Genomic DNA, 27720 nt, shown 5'->3' with positions numbered 1-27720 from the left:
AGCAGGGGGAAAAACCTGATATGATAAGGGAAAAAAGGACAGGCATAATAGAGAGGAGACCACTGCAGTATATGAAGCTTCTTTAAAGCTTATTGTGCCAGACATCCAGACACCCCCTGAGACCACCAGACTGGGGGTTCCCTCCATAGAAGCTCCTTTAGAGACTGTACAGGAGGGACTTCCAAACAGGAGAGGCTTGAACCTGCTGGGGCGAGTGCGGTAAGAGGCTTTTACTTTAATCTTGAAAACAGGAGCAACCTTGCTTATCCCAATCTGTCAGGTGAGGACAGAAGAGAGAATGCAGCGGGCTGTCAGGTTGTGGGGGCGGAGTCACAACCCAGCGTGTGCTGCCATGAAGGTGTCAGGAAATGGCTGTTTAGCTATCAATGCGGAGAGGAGCTTGAAGCTGGAAGGACCCCTGTTGCCTCTGACTTGAACCAGCTGGGTGAGCTTGCCTGAATTGGGACTGTACTATGTTATATGCTATGGCTGGGATGCTGAGCATTGTTTAAAATGGATTGTTTTATAGGGCTAAAAAGAGTTATTTTGCTGTTTTGAACTGCCTATGAAGACAAATCATGTACATTTTTCTGTTGTTTTCGCTGACAAAAGCCTTTTAGGGTGTCTTTTATACATAATAAAAAGATTGTTGTGCTGTCTGTGAACCATAAAGCGAGTATATCAAGTCATCAAAGTGCAAATCTGCTTACCAATGTGATTGATAATTCAAATAACCAACAATGGTGCAAATATGCTAAAAAACAAAGAATAAATATTTCATATAAATTTATAGAGCAAAAAATATGCTTCAAAGAATATAGTATAATATAAATAGCATAAGTATTGATCTGTGCTGATTTAAGAACAATACAGTGCTAAGTCTCATAAAGCAATAGGGTGCAATTAGGAATAGTCCCAGAAAACAATTAATTGTAGTATATGATGTTCTATAGATGTATTCCAAACTATTGTATTGTGAATGGTCACCACAACATGCTCCACTTCAAAGGGAATTAGCCTCTTACCAGAAAGTTTGACCTTACAGGTCAAGAAACGCCTTAGCAAGCAAGCCACCCTCCCTAGGGTATTTCATTTTGAGATCATTTTTTATTTCATTTTTTGTTTAAAACCCCTCTATCATAACATTTTTTTTCAGAAGCTTTTTAGTAGAACCATATTTTGAGTTTTGGGATATTTTTTAGTACCATGCATGTTTTACTATCTTATCTGACTCAAGACTTCACTTTCATATTTAATTTTATCAATTATTATATACAGTGGCGTAGTGTGGGTTGCCAGTGCCCGGGGCCCCTAACCCGTGGACTTTTAGCACTCCTTGAGTCCCTTCCACTAGTACAGTAATAAACTTTGGCCTTTAGAACAGAAATGGTTCCGCCACTCACAGCCTGAGCCTCAGATTGGCTGCCCGCAGTCTTTTCTTTTATTATTGGTGGAATCTGAGATATCTCTTTGACTACAGTAGTTCAAAGAAATGTCTTCTCAGATTCAACCAATAATAAAAGTCTGTGGGCTGTGTGCAGCCAATCAGAGGCTCTGGCTGTAAATAACGAGGAGCCCTCATATACAGCAGAGCAGGCAGCCAATAATAACCCAGATGTAAGGTAGAGTGAATTAAAGAAAATAATTTTTTTACCTCCTCACCTGGAGCCATGGGGGGGTAGGGGGGCTCAGGCTATGAATGGAGAGGACTACAATTTCCAGTGCAAATATTAACAATATCATGGAACAAATTAAAGCGGTATTCAACCCAAAACCAAAAATGTAATGGTTTGTCTTAATCCTCTAACTGCTACATCTGCAGGATAGTTGGTAAGCTGCAATATAATAGATGTTTGCTTTGGAGTTTAATATCACTTTAAGTGGATAAAGTTAATAAAGTCATTCTATTATACATCGCATCTATAGATATATAATGAGAGGAAGGAGTTTATTAAACATACTGGGGTAAAGCCATTTCCAGTGCTGGCAGGGAGAGAGAGCGAGCGAGAGTGGGTGGGGAGGGGACAGAGAGAGCAGGGGGGCAGAGAGAGCGAGGGGAGGCAGAGAGAGAGAGAGAGAAAGAGAGAGAGGGACAGGGAGAGAGAGAGGTCTTAGAGAATGAGAGAGGGCACGGAGAGAGAGAGGGCACGGAAAGAGAGAGGGCACGGAGAGAGAGAGAGAGAGGGGTGGGGGCATAGAAAAAGGGGGCAGAGAGAAAGCGAGAGAGGGCAGGGGAAGAGACAAAGAGGGGGCAGGGAGAGACAGAGAAAGAAAGAGATGGAGACAGGGAGAGAGAGTGGGAGCAAAGAGATAGAGATCAAGCGAGGGGGGCTGGATGAGAGAGAGGGTGCAGGGAGAGAGAGGGGACATGGAGAGAGCGAGGGCAGGGAGGGAGAGGGGGACAGGGAAGGAGAGAGAGGGGGACAGGGAAGGAGAGAGAGGGGGACAGGGAAGGAGAGAGGGCAGAGAGGGGGTGGCAAGGGGAAAGAGAGAAAGCAGAGAAAGCAGGGAGAGAGAGGGCAAAGAGAAAGGGGGGGGCAGGGAGAGAGAGTGGGAGCAAAGAGATAGAGATCAAGTGAGGGGGGCTGGATGAGAGAGAGGGTGCAGGGAGAGAGAGGGGACATGGAGAGAGCGAGGGCAGGGAGGGAGAGGGGGACAGGGAAGGAGAGAGAGGGGGACAGGGAAGGAGAGAGAGGGGGACAGGGAAGGAGAGAGGGCAGAGAGGGGGTGGCAAGAGGAAAGAGAGAAAGCAGAGAAAGCAGGGAGAGAGAGGGCAAAGAGAAAGGGGGGGCAGGGAGAGAGAGAATGCAGAGAAAGCAGGGAGAGAGAGGGCAAAGAGAAAGGGGGGCAGGGAGAGAGAATGCAGAGAAAGCAGGGAGAGAGAGGGCAAAGAGAGAGGGGGGAGGCAGGGGGAGAGAGAGAATGCAGAGAAAGCAGGGAGAGAGAGAGGGCAAAGAGAGAGGGCAGGGAGATTATTGATCTTTTTTCCCTTTTTCCTTTTTTGTCCCTGCCCCAATACTTATTAATATGCCCCTTTATAAACTTTATGGGTTTCCCACAGGGTACCCTTAGAAATTTCTGATGTATCGTTTCTAAGGAAAAATTCCTCTAACTCCTGTTCTATCCTCCTATTCATCTCAGGGTCTTGGATCAAAGAATCATTCAGTTCCCACATCCTACCCGTGGGGGGGCCTGCTGTTACTTCTAATTGGGCTATTACTGGGGCATGGTCAGATAGAGAAATAGTTTTTATTTCAGTTTTTATGAGAGAAGGGAGCAGTTGATGTTCTATCAATACGTAATCTATTCTTGAGAATGACCTGTGTACTGCTGAGTAAAATGTATAGTCCCGGGTTTCTGGGTGTCTGATCCTCCAGGCATCCACAAGCTGGTACTCTAATAGTAGCTTCCTTATTTTATTCTGTCTCTGGGCTGACAGACGGGAAAGATCTCCCGTAGTATCTACCCGTGGGTCTATACACATACTGAAGTCTCCTGCAATTATTTTAAACCTGGGAAAGATGATCACATGTATTTTACTAGGTGGGCAAGGAAGGATGAAATAATTTTACAGGATGTGATGATTGAATACAGATTATGCACTTTCACTGAATTAATACAAAAATGGGGAAATAGACCATTAGACAGATGGAGATACGCACAAATATAGCACTTTACACAAACACTCCCCCAACCATTACGAGGAAGAGGCAATTTGAGGTTAATGGAGAAATTACTCTCTTCTCCTCAGTGCTTGGATCAGAGCATATCTAAAATATATAAAATATTGGTAGAAGAAATAGATCTTAAATATCCACCCTATTTAGGGAAATGGGAGGAGGAAATAGGTACCCTACGGGACGAGGAACATAGGGGTAAGATTCTAATGCCGCGTACACACGAGCGGACTTTTCGACGGACTAGGTCCAACAGTCTTTCCGACGGACTTTGCAGCGTACGTCTCCTGGACTTTCAAACGAACGGACTTGGACACACACGATCACACCAAAGTCCGACGGATTCGTACGTGATGACGTACGACCAGACTAAAATAAGGAAGTTGATAGCCAGTACCCAATAGCTGCCCTAGCGTCGGTTTTAGTCCGTCGGACTAGCATACAGACGAGTGGATTTTTCGACCGGACTCGAGTCCGTCGGAAAGATTTGAAACATGTTTTATTTCTAGGTCTGTCAGACTTTTGGGAAAAAAAAGTCAGCTGGAGCCCACACACAATCGAATTGTCCGACGTAGTCCGGTCCGCCGGACCAAGTCTGCCGGAAAGTCCGCTCGTGTGTACGCGGCATTAGGGTAGCTTGTTCTACCCCTAGAGATGTCAAGACAATAGAAATGTGCTATAAATTGATGGCAAGATGGTACATCGTCCCGCAGAGAATTCAGAAGTTTAGTGCAAAGACCCCCCCAATATGTTGGAGGGAATGCGGGGCCCCCGGGACCTTTGCGCACTTTTGGTGGGATTGCGTGAAGAATCAGCCCTACTGGGAAAGTATCATAGATAACGTCTACCAAATAACAGGGGAACATGTTCGGAAAGAGCCGTGGAAATGTTTGTTCCATGATACGGATAAAACAGTAGCCCAATATAAGAATACCTTGGTGCCCCACCTTTTAAACGCAGCCAAAAGTCTGATTCCAAGAGTGTGGAGAACTCCTGAACCCCCCTCTATGAAGGAATGGGCAGTAAAGATAGACTGGTTGAGATCAATAGAAGAAACAATAAACAGAATTGAAGACTCCATAGAAACATACAATAGTGTATGGGGAAAGTGGCTAGAGTGGGGGGGGAGAGAGAGAGAGAGAGAGAATGGGGGGTGGGAGGGGCGGGTATGGGATTCACTTACTTAGTTAATTTAGATTTTTTTTTTATCTAATCTTTTTTTTTTTCCCTGGGGGTTTGGGAAACGGGATGTATGCTTAATATTGAATATTATATTGAAAATGTAAGGTAGAGACACTCATTTTGCAAAGATGTATTAATAATAATGTTGATTAACTTGAATAATTTCTACTAATAAAAAGAGAATATACAAAAAAAAGAGAGAGGGCAGGGAGAGAGAGAAAGAAGGCAGGGAGAGACAGAGAGAAAGGGCAGGGCGAAGAGGAGGGGCAAAGAGAGAGAGAGAGAAAGAGAGGGGGGGGGCAGGGAGAGAGAGCTTGATGTCAGGGAGAGAGGGGACAGGGAGAGAGAGAGAGAGGGTGGGGCAGGATCTGGTCACAGTGACAGTGCTCATTCACTTGGATGGTCCTCGGGGGCTCACTGGCTCAAACATCGGCTTCTTTTCCAACTGTTTCTGCATATGTTTCTGTTTAAACACAGACAAACGCAGTGGTGTGACAAGCTCAGGCATGTTTACAGTGTGGGGATCCCCTTCTTCCAGGACAGCTGCACCGCACGAGCCGAGCTGGAGGAGAGAAGCAGGTGATGGAGCCGTGGGTTTTCCGGGGGGGAACCAATTTCTGTGCCCCTCAAAATTTTGCACCCAGGATGACCACACTGGCCCCCCCCAACACTACACCACTGATTATTTACCTTCTTCCCCTCAAACAGCTGGTTTGATTGCAATATTGTTATCATTCTCTAGTTGTTTACTTTTGGTTCATGTCAAATGAATTGTCTTAGACCCCTTTCACACTGGGGCGATTTGCAGGCGCTACAGCGCTAAAAATAGCGCCTGCAAAGCACCCTGAAATAGCCGCTGCAGTCTCTCCAATGTGAAAGCCCCGAGGGCTTTCACACTGGAGCGGTGCGCTGGCAGGATGCTGAAAAAAGTCCTGCTAGCAGCATCTTTGGAGCGGTGAAGGAGCAGTGTATACACCGCTCCTGCCCATTGAAATAAATGGGGCAGCGCGGCTATACCACCGGCATAGCACTGTAGCGGCGCTTTGCGGGCAGCTTTAACCCCTTTTCGGTGCTAGCAGGGGTAAAACGACCCAGCTAGCGGCCAAATACCGCCACTAAAACTACAATAAAGCGGCGCTGCTTTACCGCCGACACCGCCCCCGCCCCAGTGTGAAAGGGGCCTTAAAGTGTTACTAAATCCACAACAGTAAAATCGGTCTGTATATGCAGTAAAGCATGCTTGTTATACTCAGTGAGGAACCTAAGGAGTTAATCCTGTGCATTGTGTAAAAAGACTGTTTTATTCTGTCTACTTTGATCCTCCCCTTCTTCCACAGTCCCCAATTCATCTCCCGAATGTACAGAGCCTTTGGGGCACTCTGTAAATGCTCAGTTTGGTGTGTACTGCTAGAGGTTTTTTTTTTACGGAAAGGTTCATGTGATCGGCACAGGGCCAATCAGCACTGTCTGGAAGGTCAGGGGTCCTGCAGTCTCATAGGATAGTCAGAGGAGAATAAAAACTCTTCCTACAAGTGTTAACCTGTGCTCGGCAGGACACTGGTAGAAGACACAAAACTGTTATATACTGCTGATGAGAAGGTATTTAGCAGTTTATATTTACTAAAATAATTGCATTTCCATGTTCTGTGTACTGTGGGAGACCAGATATGGTAAATGCAGGGTCCTGGGTTTAGTAACACTTTAAGAGTTACATTCTCCAGCTCCTCAAATACAACTTTAACCCCTTAGAGCTGGCACCTTCCGGGCCTTTAAGGGGCTTACGGTCATGTGATTGGCTGTCACATGATTGGAAAGCTCCTAATCGCAAGTTGCAAACGGTAACTGTGTCGGGGGCGCACAGGGCACGTGCGCTCGGCACAGCTCTACTGGTGCTATTGCATGCAAATATGCGGCCGATGGCGCTAAGGCCCAGCCACCAAGAGGCCGAATATTTGCATACGCTCGGCACCAATGAGATGAGATTGTCCCACAATACAATTAAGAATATCCCCATTGACCTCAACTGGGTTAAAAAAAATAGGCCTGCATGGCTATTCACTTTTTTATCTGGCCAATTCCATTTCATAAGGTTCTTACTGTGGTAATGCTTAAAGTGGTTGCATACCTTCACATACCCAGTGAACTGAATAGCCCCAGATGATACACAGAGATGAAACAAATTCTCCTACATAAGTTTTACTTGTATATCTGCTGTCTTTCCCTTTCTACACTCTTTGAAAAGTGCAGATAATGTTAAAAATCTTTCTTCATTTTTCAGCAATACATAGAGGTGGGTGGGGACACTGCAGTTACACTGTGTAAGAGCTGATTGGAGGAAAGGTACACCCCCCTCCACATAGGCAGAGGAACAAAGGAACATGCAGAGTTGTTTTTTCAATAGACAAGCTCCCTGCTTATCACCCTCTAAGCACCCTCCCTGACACAATTTTTTAGCTCATGTTATTTCATGTGTTGGAGAGCTTGTCAGAAGTTACTCGTGCGGATAACAGAGGAATGAAGCACAAGAGAGAAACAACACTTAGGGGTCAATGCACTAACATTTACCGCATGCGATAACGCGGTCACATGACTAATTGCATAAATTATTGCATTCAGTAAATAAAGTCCAATTCATTAAAAAAAAAAAAGGATTTTGTGTTAAACAATGTTAGAAAAAGAAATTGTCTGTAAATATCCCCAAAAAATTGTGCGGTAAGCTGTTAAGTCCAATTTATCAACGCAACAGGAAGTAAAAAACCTGCGATATTTAACACCAGGGTTTTGTTGGCAGTAACCAGTGCTGTATGTCTTGCTTGAGGAGAGAGTGTTGGCTTAGCAGCATTACCAACGATGGAGGTCTTTTTTTTTTATCTCAAAAAGAACTTTATTAACAATTTGTGCCAGCATTACAAAGTCCAGAACATACAGTAAGCACCACAGCATTACATGGTATTTTGAAGTCATGTATGTAACATGGCATTAAACAATAGGATATAAGTCAACCCATGAAAAAGGATGAGATGAACAACCCCCCCCCCCCCCCCCCGGTTTGGTTCGCACCAGAACTTGCGAACAGGCAAAAAATGTAAGACATGTATCAATGCGAAAAAGTTTTAAAAACTGCTGTTTTTTCGGGAGCAGTGATTTTAATAATGCTAAGTGAGACAATAAAAATGAAATATCCAAAATCCATACCAGACCATTATCCGAGCACCCAACCTGGTAGGCCGCAGGAAAAGAGGGGGTACGAGAGAGCACCCCCACCTCCTGAACCATACCAGGCTATATGCCCTCAACATGGGGGGAATGCTTTGGAGTCACCCCCTAAGCACCTTGTCCCCATGTTGATGGGTACAAGGGCCTCATCCCTGCAACCCTTGCCCGGTGGTTGCGGGGGTCTGTGGGCAGGGGGCTTATCGGAATCTGGAAGCCCCCTTTAACAAGGGGACCCCCAGATCCCGCCACGTGATGTCAGAGGAAGGTAGGGTCGCCAGTTTATGTCACCGAGTGACCCCCGCCCTCAGCTATATAACAGCTGACATCGAGAAGAAGCGTCACTCGGCAGGAGCCTCCCATTGAGGCAGAGCTGTTTTTTTTTCTTTTTTTGGCTCATCGGGCGGCGTGAGGTGGACCTACATGGCGGGAAATTTTTTAATTTTTTAATTTTTTTAATAAAGGATTTGTCCCAAAGTGTCTCCTGTCTTTTTTACTATTTTTGACACTTTTTTTGTGAAATGGTAGGGGTACAATGTACCCATTACCAATTCACATAGGGGAGGCCAGGATCTGGGGGCCCCCTTGTTAAAGGAGGCTTCCAGATTCCGATATGCCCCCCGCCCGCAGTCCCCCACAACTACCGGGCAAGGGTTGTGGGGATGAGGCCCTTATCCCCATCAACATGGGGACAAGGTGCTTTTGGGGTGACTCTCTCGTCCCCTCCTCTTTTCCTGCAGCCTGCCAGGTTGCGTGCTCAGATAATGGTCTGGTATGGATTTTGGGGGGGGGGCTACGCCATTTTTTTTATTTTGGTGCAGGGTTCCCCTTAAAATCTATACCAGACCTTTCAGGTCTGGTATTGATTTTGGGGGGACCCCCACACAATTTAAAAAAAAAAATTTGGTTTGGGGTTCGTTTTTTTCATACCGTTTTTTCAATGAGTTTTTATATTGCCGAGACCTGACAATTCATTACAGCCGCGATCAGTTTTAAATGACTTTTTTCCTTTAGAAATGTCATTTTGCTCTGGTACTGTTCTAAACACGGGAAAAGAGTGCCACTTTACTTTCTGCATTGCTATATGTCCCCTGGGGCAAGACCCGGGTCCCCAAACACTTTTTATGACAATAACTTGCATATAAGCCTTTAAAATGAACACTTTTGTTTTTTCATGTTAGTGTCCCATAGACTTTAACGGGGTTCCGTGGCTTTCGAATTTGCCGCAAACACCGCATAATGTTCATTGTTCCCAGAACATCCGCACAACCAAAGTTCGGCCCGAACTTATGCTCGGGCCGAACCGTTCACCCATCCCTACCCATGAAAAGCCAAACACATAGATACATGCATGCTACTTCATATATATATCCTACTACCCAAATGCATTATTTGGGTAGTAGGGTATATATGCAAGTCAAATATACTGCTCATCCCCGGCCAATGATCAGATGATCCGTTACCAGGTCAACCGGTGCTAGGCCCCGCATGTCTAACCATGGGGCCCATATCTTGTCAAATTTACCGAAGCTACCCCAATGCTGAAAAATAAATTTTTCCAGTCGAAGAGTGTCTCCCATTTGGGCTATCCACTCCTTCATTGTGAGAGGGTCCGTGGAAGTCCAGTGCCATAATATTAACTTATGGGCCTAAAATAGTGCCCTAGCTATGGCCTGCCTAGGGATATCTTCCACAGGGGTATCACACAGAATCCCCAGTAAACATTGTTTCAGTTCCTCTGGTACTGGGACCTGAAACACCTGGTTAGTGGTAGTGATAGATGGAGGTCTTTGAATGCAATTTATTGCAATTTAACCTGCTCTGAAGGCATCTGAGGAGGAGGAAGAGGAGAAGGGTTGCTGTCATGGCTCCGTGACATTTTGCGGAGAGGACCCTTCTGGATGACTGTCAGGTCACCTGAGGCCAGGTGACAGATGCACTCAATAGGAGTCAGGAGTGCATCGCTAAGGTAGTGGACCCTAGGACTGACTGCTGCAGATTGAACTCTGAGCGGTTCAAGAAACAGGTCTACTGGAGCACCAACACAGATCCCACTGGGAACTAGAGCATAGATTCCCCAGGGCGCAGAGTCTAAGAGCCAGCAAGTGTTCACCAGAGCCCCTAGTGCTGAGAATGGACTGCGCTGCAGTCTGGCTCCAGGTCGCGGCCCCTAGAGTCTCACAGCTCATGCTCACGGAAGACTACAGGAGAAAGAGGAAGGAAGCAGCAGGCTGGAACAACAAGGATAGTAAAGGGATAAGCCAAAGGTCAGGGCGACTAGCAGACAAGGATAAACATAGAACATGCCAAAGGTCAGGGTCACAAGCAGACAAGGATAGTCGAGAACAGGCCAAGATCGGTAACTGGAATCAGAGGTAGGAGACGCAGCAAGTTGCACACAAAAGCTAAACACACAATGATTGATCAGCAAGGTTGGCTTGCAATGTACAGGTTAATATAGTGTTCCTAATTAGAGGCCGAGGTTGAGCTATGCTGAGGGAGGATTATATAAGCAATCAGGTGAGGGTGGCTGGCCTCTAAAGATGAACACATGAAGGAGAGGTAAGCTGACAGACAAAGATTACTGCATAACCATGACAATGACTTTACAGAGGGTGAAGCTCTTCAGAAGATCTGGATGACTAAGGAGCTGATCCTTATACTTTAAGTGAGGCTGCGACTAGTACTGGAGACCACCACCCAGAGGAGTCATGCTATCCCGGGCATGACCAAGTTTTTCGCCATGCTCCATATTCTTGGCAAGGCTTCCTACCAAATGGTGGCCGGGAAGTTTTTGGCATGTCGCAGGCATACTTTTTTCCGTATCCTCGGACGAGTGCTGCTTACCGATAACCCAAACCCCCACCTAAACCCCCACTGCCACACACTGCCTCAACTTTTCTGTCTGATGTTCTGATGCCAACAACAGTTATTACACAGAACGCATCTAAAATATAGCAAAGCACACTTAGATGAAGAAAATAAAAAGGTCAAAATAATATTTTTTTTTCCGCCATTTTAACAATTGCAACAGCATGTGACATGTAACAAACATACAAAAAAATGTACACAGTGGTCTTTACATAGCTGGTACCTGGTATGGTACATCTTAAGAGCTTTGTCATCATGGTGCAGATTATCTTTCCCTCTGTCATATTCCAGTGTCAGCTCCTGCTCTGTCTGGTTTCTAAAGCATTAATAAGAGCAGTATATGTCTCTGGAAGGCTGCAGAGGAGCAGGGCAACAATATGATTATCCTTGATGTCCTCTCTGATGGCACGCAGCTGCTCTATGATCTCTAGCATAGCATTCACGTGGTCACACATTTGCATGCCTTCTTTTTAGTCTCATCTGGTACAACTTTCTTAGCAAAAACAGTTTGCTGTTTAGACTTGAACGCTCATACAGCTTTTGTAATGAAGTCCACATACCTTTGGCCATTTTCTCTGTTCTTATGTGGATAAGCTGGTCATCTTCCACTAGCAAGTTTATGGTTGTTTTTTCCTGCCTAATTTTCCTATACCAATCCTCTGTGTTTCCGTCTTTGGGTCTGTCTGCATTCAGCACTTGCCACAAGTCATCCTTGCTTAGAATAATTTCTACTTTAAACTTCCACAGCTGGTAATTGGCATTGTTCAGCTTTCCAATTGTAAACTTCACATCTGAACCGCTTGCCATATTTCAGTAGCTTGCATACAGTACTCACAGTACCCACTATAAAATTATTTCCAGTGCCTGAATGCCTGGGTGCCTGCTGGGTGCACTGGGCCCATAATCTATTAGCAGGTTATTGAATAATTATGAGCTGGAAGCTTCTTGTTTCAGCAATTAGCTTGACTTTAATGGAGAAATACATTACATGCCTTTTATCATCATGGAACAGGAAGAGGACACAAACAAGTGCATATAACACAATAAGGATGGTACTTCCTCTGAATACCTTACCATAGATAGATAGATAGATAGATAGAGCACCACCTGCTGGATAGATAGGTAAAATGCATATACACAGTCACAGTAAGCAGATTGCTGTTGTTTTTTTCAACAAAAAGGAGTCTAACCTGTTTGCAAGATCGTCGGCACTCTGCTGCTATTGCTAATTCACAGCAACCAAGACCAACCCATCCATCAGACTTTTTAGAGGCACCTATTTGGAATAAATGTTTAAAATTATTAATAAATTCATTGTGAAAACTTTGATAATAACTTATCACAGAACTGTGTGCATGTGTATGGAGCGTGCAAAGTAGTAACACTCAGCTGGCACATTCAATGATTAGGATTAGGGATGGTCCCGATGTTCGACTCGAACGTCTATTCGAGTCGAACATCGGGTGTTCGCTTGTTCGCCGAATAGTGAACAATTTGGGGTGTTCGTGGCAAATTCGAAAGCCGCGGAACACCCTTTAAAAGTCTATGGGAAAAATCAAAAGTGCTAATTTTAAAGGCCTGGGTCATGCCCCAGGGGAGATGTATCAATGCAAACAACAGTTTTAAAAACAGCCGTTTTTTCAGGAGCAGTGATTTTAATAATGCTTAAAGTGAAACAATAAAAGTGTAATATTCCTTTAAATTTTGTACCTGGGGGGTGTTTATAGTATGCCTGTAAAGTGGCGCGTGTTTCCCATGTTTACAACAGTCCAAGAGCAAAATGACATTTTTAAAGGAAAAAAAGTAATTTAAAAGTACTCGCGGCTATAATGAATTTTGGTCCCGACTCCCGGCAATACACATAAAATCGATAGCATTCAGTTTGTCTAGGTACAATGGCCACCTGACATCAAGAAGATACCATCTGATTTTAACTATAGCTCCGTGGGATTTTCCCCTGTCTGCTGAGTGATTGATTTGCATCTCATACAAGTCTTCTATCATGACCTGGCATCCTGTTGGTGTTGTTACTTGCGTAGTCTTACCTGACATCTGGTAAGGAGGCTCTCTGTATTGTGACGGCCCCACTTGAATTGTTTTTCCAATGGGTGGATTTTTGTTTCTTACTACTCCAATGCTCTTTTTTGCCCAAATCTGGTAAGGAGACATTTTGTCTGGTGAGGGGGCATTTATTTTCATCCTTTCCACTGGGTGTTTAATTTCACTTTTTTCCACCTCGGCTGTTTTTATAGTGGATGTCACTATTCTTGGTTTATTTTTATTTTTAACCCTGATGGTATCACGCTATGTATGTTTTTGTTTGTTTTTTACACACAATCTATGGATATTTTTGCTAACCCATGCTGAGGAGGCGGCAAGGTCTACACTTCATACAGTACTGACCATCTACTCAGGCTGGGTTATTAGCCAACTGTCTACTTTGGCTTACTGTCTGGTAAGCATGCACTTTTCATTATTCTTCTGTGAAGACCACATTATTCATCTTGATCACTGAAGCATCTGAAATTTCACTTGCACGTGTGTTTATTTATTTTTTGGACTTTAAATAGCACGATTTTTTCTTGTTCGTTTATTTTTGTGCTTAACCCACTATATTGCAGCTTGGGGATTTGTCCACCCTACTGATACAGTTGATTAGCGCAGTTTTTTTCCCTTTTCCAACTTTTAGGCGACCTGTACCTATAGAATTCAATGGAAGTCACCTCCAAGTCGGATCCTCATTTATAGTGAAGCGACTTTACAGGAAAAAGAAAAGATCATGAGGGGGAACTCCACTCCAAATTTAAAAAAAAAAGACGGCATGGGTTTTCCTCCAAGAGCATACCAGGCCCTTAGGTCTGGTATGGATTTTAAGGGGAACCCCCTATGCCGAAAAAACGGCATAGGGGTCCCCCCAAAATCCATACCAGACCCTTATCCGAGCACTCAGCCCGGCCGGTCAGGAAGGGGGGTGGGGACGAGCGGGCGGCCCCCCCCTTCCTGAACCGTACCAGGCCGCATGCACTCAACATAGGGGGTAGGTGCTTTGGGGAAGAGGGGAGCCCTGCGGCCTCCCCCCACCCCAAAGCACCTTGTCCCCATGTTAATGAAGCTGAAAAGGAGTTTACAGAAAAGTTCTTTTACAAAAGTAATTATGTGGAGGATGGTGGAGCTTTGGGGGATGGGAAGATGAGGGGAGAGGAGAGGTGTGTGTATTGCAGAGGTTATTAGCAGTGGAGGAGAGGTGCAGCATTGGGATGTACATGGATGAATGGACTCTGTACCTAGTGTTCTCTTGAACCCTGTACATAACATACACCAGAACCCACCTTCCTGTACATAACATACACCAGAACCCACCTTCCTGTACATAACATACACCAGAACCCACCTTCCTGTACATAACATACACCAGAACCCACCTTCCTGTACATAACGCACGCCAGAACCCACCTTCCTGTACATAATGCACGCCAGAACCCACCTTCCTGTACATAACGCACGCCTGAACCCACCTTCCTGTACATAACACACTCCAGAACCTACCTTCCTGTACACAACGCATGCCAGAACCCACCTTCCTGTACATAACGCACGCCAGAACCCACCTTCCTGTACATAACGCATGCCAGAACCCACCTTCCTTCCTGTACATAATGCATGCCAGAACCCACCTTCCTGTACATAACGCACGCCAGAACCCTGCTTCCTGTACATAACGCTTGCCAGAACCCACCTTCCTTCCTGTACATAACGCACGCCAGAACCCACCTTCCTTCCTGTACATAACACACGCCAGAACCCACCTTCCTGTACATAATGCATGCCAGAACCCACCTTCCTTCCTGTACATAACGCATGCCAGAACCCACCTTCCTTCCTGTACATAACGCACTCCAGAATCCTGCACCCTGTACCTAGCACTCGCCTGAACCCTACACTCTGTACCTCACACTTTCCTGAACCCTACACTCTGTACCTCACACTTTCCTGAACCCTGCACTCTGTACGTAAGTGTCAGCAGGGTACAGACTGGTCTGCATATAATGTACAGTATGGTGTCAGTGTATAAGATCAGTCTGTATTGTATAATGACACTGTACTGTATTGGATTGGGGGTTTGCATTGTGGATGGTAGGGGTTGGTAGGAGGACGGTTGAGGGGAAACCAAAATGCATACTCACCTAAGTAGACAAAATTCCTTGCACAGGCCCTGTCTATCCACATCCACACACAGCATCATCCATCCATCCCTCCAGTCTCCACAATGTATCCACATCCACGCCCAGCACCATCCATCTATCCATTCCTCCAGTCTCCACAATGTGGGCGGATTCAGTGGGACGGCCAGTGGGCAGGCCCTGGGGAATGTTGGTGATCAGGCCCCGGGGGGCCCAGGCCTAAAGCTGTGTAAGGGGCCCCAAAAATTCTGATGGCTGCCCTTATCAGATATACCAGAACTATACATTTATCCATTGTAGCAGGGTGCCTGTAAAACAGGTTAAAATTTACAGGAAAAATGATTGATGGGGATATATGTTCCTCCATGGATTCCTAGATTTGCAATCTAGGATAATTCTAGCAAAGACTTCAGGGTAAAGAAGGATCGTTATTTAACCTGTATTGGTAAACTCCATTCTGGGGCTGGTTTTATTGGAAGTCTGATAGAGATCCGGGTGGGACAGATTGCCACGTCCGTGGACCGCAATTTAGCGTCGGTTCACACTGGGGCAACACGACTTACAGCGCGACTTAGCAAGACGACTTCAACGTGACTTTGAGAGACTTACAACACGACTTCAAGTCGCCCCCAGGACAGGCGACTTTGGCTGTGGCCAATCAGAGCTAATCAGCTCTTGTGACATACAGTACCTGCCCGTGAGAATGTGTTTCCAGTGCGATCCCATCGTGCTGGTTCTCTGCGACAGTGTACTGTACATCTCGCGTTCGCTGCAATAGGAAAAACACATTTTCCTATTGCAGCGAGCGCGAGAGAGAATTCCCCTCCAAAAGCATACCAGGCTCTTAGGTCTGGTATGGATGTTAAGGGGAACCCCCTATGCTGAAAAATCGGCATGGGGTCCCCCCCAAAATCCATACCAGACCCTTATCCGAGCACTCAGCCTGGCCGGTCAGGAAAGGGGGTGGGGCCGGAGAGCAGGAGAAGAGGCCGGAGAGAGCAGAGAAGTCGGAATAGACCCCCGAAGTCAGAAGAAGACCCCCGGAGCTACTTAATAAATTACTTTAAAAACCTGTGTAGTGTGTTTTTTATTGACACTTTTTTCCCCCAGGTGAATGGGTAGGGGTACAATGTACCCCATACTCATTCACATAGGGTGGGGGGCCAGGATCTGGGGGCCCCCTTATTAAAGGGGGCTCCCGGATTCCGATAAGTCTCCCGCCCGCAGACCCCGACAACCAACAGCCAGGGTTGTCAGGAAGAAGCCCTTGTCCTCATCAACATGGGGACAAGGTGCTTTGGGGTGGGGGGAGGCCGCAGGGCGCCCCCCTTCCCCAAAGCACCTACCCCCCCATGTTGAGTGCATGCGGCCTGGTACGGTTCAGGAAGGGGGGGCCGCCCGCTCGTCCCCACCCCCCTTCCTGACCGGTCGGGCTGCGTGCTCGGATAAGGGTCTGGTATGGATTTTGGGGGGACCCCCATGCCGTTTTTTCGGCATAGGGGGTTCCCCTTAAAATCCATACCAGACCTAAGGGGCCTGGTATGCTCTTGGAGGGAAACCCATGCCGTTTTTTTTTTTAATTTGGAGTGGAGTTCCCCCTCATGATCTTTTCTTTTTCCTGTAAAGTCGCTTCACTATAGATGAGGATCCGACTTGGAAGCGACTTCCATTGAATTCTATAGGTACAGGTCACCTAAAAGTTGCCTTGAAGTAGTACAGGAACCTTTTCTGAAGTCGGAGCGACTTCAGTAGTGTACATTAAGACGGGTCTCATTGACTATAATGTAATTCCCAATGTCAAACAACTTGGGGTGACTTGAGGGCTGACAAGTCGGATCCCAATTCGCGGCAGTGTGAACCGACACTTAAGGTTTTCTTTTCAGGTCTTTATTAAGGCAGCTGGTCCTAGTTCTCAGAGAGAGAGTGTGTCTCCAGGTGAGGAGACTTATAGGATCATGGCTGCTCATCCCTGATGTTGGATATAAAGGATTTGCCTTTGTAAGGACACTCACTACAAGACCAAGGACTGGTCAGTTTATGGACACAGTAAGGCTCGGTAGAGCAGAATTTTTATTGTTGTTTGATTGCTGGAAGAGCTGGTGGTTTGAGGGACCAGTGCCTGTAGGAGCAGTGCTGTTGAAGAGTAGCCAGGTGGGCTTGTATTTTCAGTTGTGTCTGAATGACATTTAAACCCCTGCGTGGGATTCCTGAGTGGACTTTTGTTTCGTTTTTATCATTTAATAAACGTGGGCTACCAGGCCCTTAACTATAAACGCCTGTCTGATGTGGACTCACTACATGAAAACGCATCTACCACTGAGCTGAACAACCCCCCATGCTACACCATATAGATAATCATTTTATGTGATATTGATTAATATATATAACATGTGTCTTTCCTAGACAGTCTAGTCTTTATAAGATATATATAGATAGATCCATTTTATGCAATAGTGATTAATCAAAATTATACTGAGCGGATTTTATATTAGACCAGTTAGCAGAATACTTAAAGATATATATTCTTCTCACCGAAATACAAATACAAATACGCATTATGAAAATAGAACATTTTATTTAACAGATAGTTCAGAACACATTTTTCTGCTCTCAGAGATGCCTAGTGGTTGAAGGTGATATTACCTGAAATTCACCAAAGTAAATCATTAGATTTTTCTTAACCAATAGAAAAGAGGCCATACCTTTTGGGCTGAGCCTATTATAATTTCTATGATCTTATTGTCTGCGATGGTATTTAGAAGCAAGAAAGATGCCATGAAGGGAGACTCAAGAACATTCAGAAACACCTGATTACTATCAATCATACACGCAGACACAAACACCATTCATCTACTCACACTTGTACATTCATGAAGATTCCTGAACACCGTTGCTTTGGAAATCGGAGGTCGAAAGAAGTAATTCCTCTTTAAGTGTATCCATTTTGAAAGCCACGGCAGCCATTCTAAAAACTCTGTTAACCAGCAATTCAGACCAGTAGCCGTTTTGGAACGGGTAATTATGTTGTGTTGATTTTATCTTGTATTCATTTGTGTTCTCTTAAATATTGATCTAATGAGTATTATACAATTGATCATTTTTCTCTAGAATCAATAACCACCTTGTAGATTTTTCTCTAAAGATTCCATTTTCAATATATTTTTTTCATAGATTACATTTTATGACATAACAAATGTCCAATTCTATTTCACGCTGTTAACCACTTACTTACCTGCAGTATAGTAACGGTTGAATTTGTGAAATATAGACGTTCTGTCTAATTGTCATTTTACAAGGTTATTGATTCTACAGGGAAGTTTTTCATTGTTGTATCACATCAAAGGTACTTCACTCCAATTTTAGTGGGCGTTTCAACTGATATTCAAGATTTTATGTAACGCAATCAGTATTTTAATTTTATGTAACATTTGTTTATGTCAACCAATGTATATAACTATTTTGTATGATTACATGTCTGGTGAATAAATTTCATATTTTTAGACTGTGGTCATAATAGATTGAATCTGTATCTTAAAAATATCATCGTTAAAAATTACTAAATACTGTGCAGGAAAACTTTCCTTAATAAGCACAACAATAAGCTGCCTTGGACATACTTAGGGAAAATGTAATTATGATTTAGGTGAACATAGGAGAATGAGTGCTAAGAGGTGCAGCATCCAGTATTCACTGACTAGAATAATTCCTGTTAAATGTACTGTAATGCTGAATACACACGAACGGACTTTCCGACGGGAAATTTTGGATATAAGCTTGTTGGAGGAAAGTCCAACCGTGTGTATGCTCCATCGGACAATTTTTGTCGGACTTTCTGCCAACAAATATTGGCTAGCATGTTCTCAAATTTTCCACCAACAAATATTTGTTGTTGGATTGTCCGATTGTGTGTACACAAGTCCGTCAGACAAAAGTCCACACATGCTCAGAAGCAGAAGCGGTCGGTCTTGTAAACTAGCGCTCGTAATGGAGAATTAACATTCTTGACAAGGCAAATTATGAAATCTCCAAATGCAGTGCACAATTCTCTTCTTCTTTAATGGGATAATAATGAATCTGTTTTGCTAGTGATACTGATGGAGTTATTGCAAATGAAGTTTCAAAGGCTTTTTTTTCTTAGTGATATCAAGAAAAATATTATTATGCTTTATTTATTTTTTCCTTCAGAAACGAACTGAAAAGCAAGAAATAAAAAGCGTGAATCAACACTCACCAAACTTCTACACAAAATTAAATTCTACACACAAAATTAGCAGAAGGAGCCCAAAGGGTGGCGCAAAAGAGCTGAAAAACCACTAAGTTCGTAATTGTTGGCCAACATTTGTGTGACCGTGTGTATGCAAAACAAGTTGGAGCTAACAACCTTCGGACAGAAGTCCATGGTTTTGTTGTCGGAAAGTCCGATCGTGTGTACGTGACATTAGAGATCATTCAAGTTTAATACACTGGACTTTAGGGATCCCTTATATCCAATGCTTATCATGTCCAGCTTTAAATCTAGCAAGGCAAGCTCAGCAAAATGTATGCATGGAAAAGAACGGAGAAATAATTAATAGGCTATGGAACGCCAAAAGATGTTTGCATTCAGAGGACAAGTTCATTTTCACTTTTGCTGTCAAATTTGAGAATCCTCCACTATACAGTATGTTTCTGTGTTCACATTCACATAGCATACCTATTTTTTTTTTTTTATCTATATTTCTAACCATTCTAGTTGTTTTCTTTGAAACACATTTATTTATTTTTTTTTAATTCTTTATTTTATTTTAGAAAGGTAATCATATGAAAACACAGATACATTCCCGATGAAACGTAGAGAAGAAACAATAGTCTCCCCAACAGCATTCAATAGTACAGTCATTTTATACATACTGAAAACTTACGTCATCCGTGGGGTACCACCAGTTTGTAGAAGGATAGGGAGGTTCTGCATGACACATGACCACTCTTTAAACGGCAAATACCGTATTTTATGTAAAAAGAAAGGTAACGGGGACCACTTTGATCCCGGGGTCTGACGACCCAAAAATGGGGGAAGAAAAAAAAAAAGAAAGAGAAGGGGGGGGGGGGGTCAGGGGAGATGCATGTACCTCCATCCAGCCTCGTCATCCCTGTCTGGGGAGCATGCAAGGTCAACGTATCGTGGGAGGTTAGACCATCAGCTCATTATATTCCTCGGAGTATACAAATTCATGCCAACACAACCATTTTTTTGAAAATTGCTCACTGAGCCCTTTCTCTGTGGCCACCATGTCTTCCATTGCCCTTATCTCCGATACCTTTCTCAGCCACATGACCACCGAAGGGGACTGCGTCTGCTTCGAAAGCAGGGGGATGCAACTCTTTGCCGCTGTAAGCAGGAGAGGGATAATTGATTTCTTATAGGCTTTGGAGGGAATCTTGTGATGGTGAAGAAGGAAGAATTCAGGGGTCTGTGAATTTTTGCACTATGCGACGCACTTCTGTCCAGAAAGGCCGGAGGGTTCGACAGGACCAGAAGACATGGAGCGGCGAGCCAGTCACCTCCCCATATCTCCAACAAAGGCTTGTGCTCTGGGGGAACATCTGATGTGATCTTTCCGGGGTGTAGTACCACCGGGCTAGTAGCTTGTATCCCGCCTCCTGGTGTCTGGCGCAGATGGATGTCTTATGAGCGAACGAAAAGAAAGAGCCGATCTATTTGTTTCTCTGTAAATTGCACCCCTAGGTCCCATTCCCACTTGGTTATGTAAGGAGGTCTAGAGTCTGGGGGTTGAGCAAGTAATAGTTGGTAGGCCTGGGAGATACCATGTCTCAGCGGAGTTTGTTCCAAGCACAACAGTTCAAAGGGGGTTGAAACACATTTATATATAGGACTACGAGCTATTGTGAATAATTTCAAAGTGCAGTTGGATGGACAAAGTAAGGGAAAGTGCACTATGATACAATATATCAGATCTTTAACCCTTTGTTAGGATAGACAGTATTCAAATCTAGGTTACAAATGATAATGAAATCAGCCAGCACAAGTGGAAATACATTTTAACCACAATACCGGACACTTTTACCCTCTTCCTGCCCTGGCCAATTTTCAGGATTCAGCGCTGTCACACTTTGAATGACAATTACGTGGCCATGCAACACTGTACCCATATGAAATTTTTATAATTTTTTTCACACAAATAGAGCTTTCTTTTGGTGGTATTTAATCACTGCTGGTCTTTTTTTTTTTTTTGCAAAAAAAGACCGAAAATTTTGAAAAAAAAAAGGTGTTTTTCTTCACTTCTGTTATAAAATTTTGCACTTAAAAAAAAAAAAAAGAACTCTCTTTATAAATTTAGGCCAAAATGTATTCCGCTACATTTCTTTGGTGAAAATAACCCAAATCAGTGTATATAATTTACACTGCAGGAAAGTTAGAGAGTCCACAAACTATGAGGTGTGTGTGTGTGTGTGTATATATAAATATGAAAATCGATCAATCCTGATGTACTGACATCTCATTTCTTTGACCACTTGACCACTGGGCACTTAAACCCCCTTAATAACCAGACCAATTTACAGCTTTCGGTGCTCTCACATTTTGAATGATAATTACTCAGTCATGCAACACTGTACCTATATGAAATTTTTGTCCTTTTTTTCACACAAATAGAGCTTTCTTTTGGTGGTATTTAATCACCGCTGGGTTTTTTTATTTTTTGCGCTATAAAAGAAAAGAGACTGAAAATTCGGTAAAAAAATTAATTTTTCTTTGTTTCGGTTATAAAATTTAGCAAATTAGTAATTTTTCTTCATAAATTTTGGCCAAAATTTATACTGCTACATATCTTTGGTAAAAAGAAGTACAAACTGGTGTATATTATTTGGTCTTTGTGAAAATTATAGAGTCCAAAAGCTATGGTGCCAATATCTGAAAATTGATCACACCTGAATTTCTGATGGCCTATCTAATTTATTGAGACCCTAACATGCCAGAAAAGTACAAATACCCCCCAAATGACCCCTTTTTGGAAATAAGACATTCAAGGTATTTAGAAAGATGCATGGTGAGTTTTTTGAAGTTTTAATTTTTTCCCACAATTCTTTGCAAAATCAAGATTTTTTTTTTTTCACAAAATTGTCATATTAGCAGGTTATTTCTCACACACAGCATATGCATACCACAAATTACACCCCAAAACACATTCTGCTATAACTCCTGAGTATGGCGAAACCATATGTGTAAGAGTTTTATACAGCGTGGCCACATACAGAGGCCCAACATGTAGGGAGCACCTTCAGGCATTCTGAAGCACCCAGGCCAATTCTGATATTTCTCTCCTACATGTAAAAATCATCATTTGCTAGAAAATTACATAAAACCCCAAAACATTATATATGTTTTTTAGCAAAGACCCTAGAGAATACAATGGCGGTCATTGCAACTTTTTATCTCGCATGGTATTTGCGCAGCAATTTTTCGAACGTGTTTTGTTTGCAAAAAAAAAGTTTTGTGCTTTAAAAAAACCCAAAACACTAAAGTTAGCCCAATGTTTTTGCATAATGTGAAAGAAGTTACGCCGAGTAAATAGATACCTAACATGTCACCCTTCAAAATTGCACATGCTCGTGCTAATGGCGCCAAACTTCGCTACTTAAAAATCCCCATAGGCAACGCTTTAAAATTTTTTACTGGTTACATGTTTTGAGTTACAGAGGAGGTCTAGGGCCAAAATTATTGCTCTCGCTCTACCGATCGCAGCGATACCTCACATGTGTGGTTTGAACACCATTTTCACATGTGGGTGGGACTTACGTATGCGTTCGCTTCTGCATGCGAGAACACGGGGACAGGGGCACTTTAAAACATTTTTTTTTTTTCATTTTACTTTATTTATTTTAGTTTGATACTTTTTTCCAAAAAATTTATTTTTTGATCACTTTTATTCCTAATACAAGGAATGTAAACATCTCTTGTAATAGGAATATGGCATGACAGGTCCTCTTTACAGTGAGATATGGGGTCAATAAGACCCCACATCTCACCTCTAGGCTTGGAAGCCTGAAATAATTAAAAAAAAAAAACAATCCTGGCTTCGATCGTAGCGGTGATTCGGTAAAAGCACCGGAGGGTCATCCCCTCACGCCCCCCGTGAGAACGATCAAGCAGTGGAACAGCTGCTATGATCTTTCGTATGGTGTAGGGCAGGGGTATGCAATTAGCGAACCTCCAGCTGTTGCAAAACTACAAATCCCATCATGCCTCTGCCTCTGGGTGTCATGCTTGTGGCTGTCAGAGTCTTGCTATGCCTCATGGGTATTGCAGGGTATTGCAGGGTATTGCAGGGTATTGCAGAGTATTGCAGAGTAATGCACAGGGTATTGCAGAGTATTGCACAAGGTATTGCAGAGTTTTGCACAGGATATTGCAGGGTATTTTGGAGCATGGAGGGATGGCTGAGCATGGATGGATGGATGTGGCTCTGTGTCACAGAGCAGCGCTGTGTAAACTACACATCCAGCCCACAGCGCTGCTGCCATCCGATCCCTCCCAATCTGTACTGATCGCTACACAGAGGGGAGAGAGGAACCGGCGTCATAACATGATGCCGGTTTGTTTACATGTGATCGCTCCGTCATTTGATGGAGCGATCACATGGTAAACGGCCGCGATCAACGGCTGTTTACCATGATCCGTGATGCGCCGGGTCCTCTGTACCCGGCGGTCACGGATGTTCTCGGGTGCACACCCCAGGGGGGCGCGCGAGAGCGGAATTCTGGGAGGACGTCACTGTACGCCCTCCCAGGGTTAAGAAACCGCCCTGTACCTGGCATTCGGCTATGGGTCGGTTGTTAAGTGGTTAAGCCTGAAAATGCCAGAATAGTACAAATATCCCTCTGGAAATTAGACAGTTCAAATTATTTAGTAAGAGGCATGGTGAGATTTTTTAAGTTGCATTTTTTTGGAAAATTAAATAAAAATAAAATGTTCACAATTGTTTTTACGTACTGTCACCAGTGTACATTTTACCATTATAAACAACCCTTTTTACTGAACGAAAACTACTCATTCAGTGATTACTATTGTGATTAGCTGTAATGGGTCACAGCTAATCATATGGTACAGAAGGGCTGTGATTGGCCCTGTCTGTAACATGTGATGACTGTGGTCAATCATAGAGCTTATCACAATAGTACACTGTCATGTGATCTGCTGTGATTGGCCACAGCAGTCATATGGTACCAGGAGTGGGCTGATACAGTGATCTGTCATCGGCCATGTCCTGTGGACATGATGTGTGAAAGATCACGGCGAAGAGCAGCCCATGGGCCGCGATCCTGGGTGGACGTCATGTGACATCCTCCCAGAACAACAGTGCTGGGGTTAAAGTGGTATTAAACCCAAAAGCAAACATTTATTATATTGTAGCTTACCAATTCTTAGATGTGATGGCTGCAGTAGCTTTTTTTTTTTTTTTAGACTTTTTTTCTTCAATTTTTTTCTCCTGTGATCCAGCCAGTAAGTCTGCTGTTTTTCAAAATAATAAGTACTTCCGCAGAATGTAGCAGTTACAGAGATGAGACAAACCATTTAACACTAATGGTTTAACACTCACAAACCATTTAACAATCTTCTAAAACTAGAAGAAAAGTGGTTTAACCTTAAACTGCGTAGAGGGTTCTTTACTGTAAGAGTGGTTAGGATGTGGAATTCTCTTCCACAGGCAGTGGTTTCAGCGGGGAGCATCGATAATTTCAAAAAATAATTAGATATGCACCTGAACCACAACATACAGGGATATACTGACATAAAATCACACACGTAGGTTGGACTTTGATGGACTGGTGTCTTTTGTTCAACCTCGCCTACTATGTAACTATGTAACTAGCAGGGGGGCTTACAACGATTAGCTTTTATTTATGTAAAAAAAAAAAAAACAGTTTGCGGTAACTGCTTATAAAATATATTATATGGAGTTTGGCTTCAGTTTGTTAGCGTATTTAAATCTTAAATGCGTGTTATACTCCAATAAATACCATAGTTAATATCCCAACTGACGTTCAGTTTCAAAAGGACTGTTTAGTTCCATTCACAAAGCAGGATCTACCACTTTAGGAAATGCGGTAAATACCACTCAACATTTTTCAAAGATTATTAAAAGTGTCCTTCGCGCTAAGAATGAGTAATAGTGAAAATGTGTGCAATGAACACAAAAAAGTCAGAAAAACTATATGTGTGGTGATATCTAAAAACGATAGCAGCAAAACCAAAAAGTGTTCACATTGCACTTCAATCAAATATTTAAGAAAAGTGATCTCGCGCATTCAAATCTAATCACACATATTGTAGCAATTGGTGTACAGTTAAAAATATATCTAATAAATACAACAATGAAAAAAGAATTTGGTGGAAGAATCAGAAAAACAGCAATAAAAGTAAAAACTTAATAAAATAATCAAATAATCAATCAAGTGTTCCAATTAGGTGCAAAAATAGTGCAAGTTCATAGGGTGCACAGCGAATGGTTTTGTCTTGCCCCTCCAAAGTAAAAAGGTGTCTCAGTGTGAAAATGACTGGATAGGTCAGACTTCATGCAGATCTTCATGTATAATTGTGCAATAACTTAAGGCTCTCAGAACTCTCACCTTAATATTGTTGGTAAATAAGCATCATGATATAATATCTGTTGGTTACATCACTATAGCCTCCTGGTCGTTCTCCACCACTAAATTAGATTTAATTCCATTCCTCTCCACCAGTGATGTAACTGACCGCCTGATAGAAAATTTACCTCCAGGGCACAGCGGCCCAGTGGGGAAAAGAGGAAGAAAAAACAGAGGGGCTGCGATAGTGTAGTACGCTCATTAAGAATAGTAATTTATTAGGGATTAAAAGTGGTCTCTTACATTTAAAATATTTAAAAACAAGCGAGTACAGCAAAAGCGGCGTTTAGAGCGCCTCCCTACTAGACTTCCGGTTACGTCTGTGCTCCGCCACTCCCTACGCGTTACGTCACCGCTCATGACTTCATCTGGGGAACCGGATTGGTCGGAGAGGAATGTATTTTATATCGCATTGCCGGAAGTGTTATAGTGGCCATTTTCTTGTAGTCCGCTAATGTATTTCACCGCGGCCATTTTTAGAAAGGTAAATTGATGTATATGGCGGCCATGTTTTAGTGGATCAAGTTAGTATTGTCATCAATGATGGTATATGGAAATAATGTGTGTATTGGACTATGTGCTTAAAAGAATAAAGGTACCAATAATTTAAATGGGCAATTTAGGAAGAGATATCTACTAAATAAAAGTGTATAGTATGGGCGTATCAGTCGTAAACCTTTATTCGTAAGAAGTAGCCCTAATAGATACATATTGATAAATATATGACACATTTAAGAAAAAACATACATATGATAATATGAATGTATACTTATTAAAATCTGGTGAAATAAATAATATATAGGAGTATATTAAAAGGTATATTAAAAATGAGCTATATAAAAGCCTATGTGTCATACATGTGTATGGCCATTACATGAAACCAACATATTATGTAATAAGTTAAAAATTGCTAAGAAAACAGTTTAAATCAAATTTAACATTAATACCTCTAGGAACTAAAGTGCGCATAGAGTGTATCCAATAGGACTCTCTTTGACTAATGGTTCTTATTTTGTGGCTACCTCTCCACGACCCTTTGTATTTTTCTATACCCCAAAATTGGAGGTGTGTAGGGTCCTGGTTATGTACTAATGCAAAATGTTTGGATACATTATGTTTGGGATTTCCCTTTATGAGGTTTTGAATATGCTCTTTTACTCTGACTTTGAGGACTCTCTTGGTTCTACCTACATATTGGAGGTTACAGCTACATTGTAGCACGTATACTACTCCCTCTGTGTGACATCCAATAAAATCATTAATTCTAAACATCTTTTTTGTAAAACAAAAATCCTTTTCCTGAAAAAAAGGAATAAGGTGCTTTTGGGGGAGGTTCTACTACCGATTTTACTATCTTATCTCTGATGGTAGGTGCTCTCTTATATATGATGTTTGGTTGGTTTGGTAGTACATTCTTCAAATCTCTGTCATTTTGGAGTATATGCCAGTGATGTTGGATTATCTTTGATACCTCTTTATATTGCACATTGTAATCCAGAACTATGCTTGGTGTCTCTTGTTGGAATGTTTTTTTAGGATTCTTGTCCAGCATTTTGGTTCTATCCATTTTGTTGACCTGTTGGATTTGTTCCTCTATCCTTGCATCCTCATAACCTTTTGCCTTAAACCTGGTTCCGATTTGTCCAGCTTGTTCTTTGTAATCTTCTTCTTTTGTACAGTTTCTTTTAATTCTGATGAACTGTCCTTTTGGAATATTATATAACCATGGTTTATAATGGCAGCTATCTATAGAAAGGTAGCTGTTGGCATCTACATTTTTAAAAAAGGTTTTAGTGACTAACTTATCTCCTTCTAGAAGGATGTTTAACCACTTCCCGACCGCCGCACGACTATGTACGTCCTAAGTTTGAACGGGGATATCGTTGTTATGGCAGCAGTTAGCTGCCATAACCCCGGTATCCCCGTTTTTGTGCGGCGGCCGGCTTTCAGAT

At 42.9% G+C, this 27720-nt stretch overlaps 1 protein-coding gene across 4 annotated transcripts in view; it reads right to left on the bottom strand.

The window, feature by feature from the left end:
* RECK (reversion inducing cysteine rich protein with kazal motifs) overlaps nucleotides 1–27720 on the bottom strand; it is a 1099858-nt gene that overhangs the window by 906530 nt on the left and 165608 nt on the right. For all 4 annotated transcript variants that reach the window (XM_073630723.1, XM_073630721.1, XM_073630722.1 and 1 more), the window contains exon 5: nucleotides 12134–12219. In XM_073630723.1, coding sequence (XP_073486824.1) covers nucleotides 12134–12219 — 86 coding nt within the window. The remainder of the gene's footprint in view (nucleotides 1–12133; nucleotides 12220–27720) is intronic.

The sequence above is a fragment of the Aquarana catesbeiana genome, linkage group LG05 (genome assembly GCF_042186555.1).
Source record: "Aquarana catesbeiana isolate 2022-GZ linkage group LG05, ASM4218655v1, whole genome shotgun sequence".
NCBI classification, from domain to species: Eukaryota; Metazoa; Chordata; class Amphibia; order Anura; family Ranidae; genus Aquarana; species Aquarana catesbeiana.
Note: the sequence above shows the minus strand (reverse complement) of the source record. Positions and strands in the feature narration are given on the sequence as shown.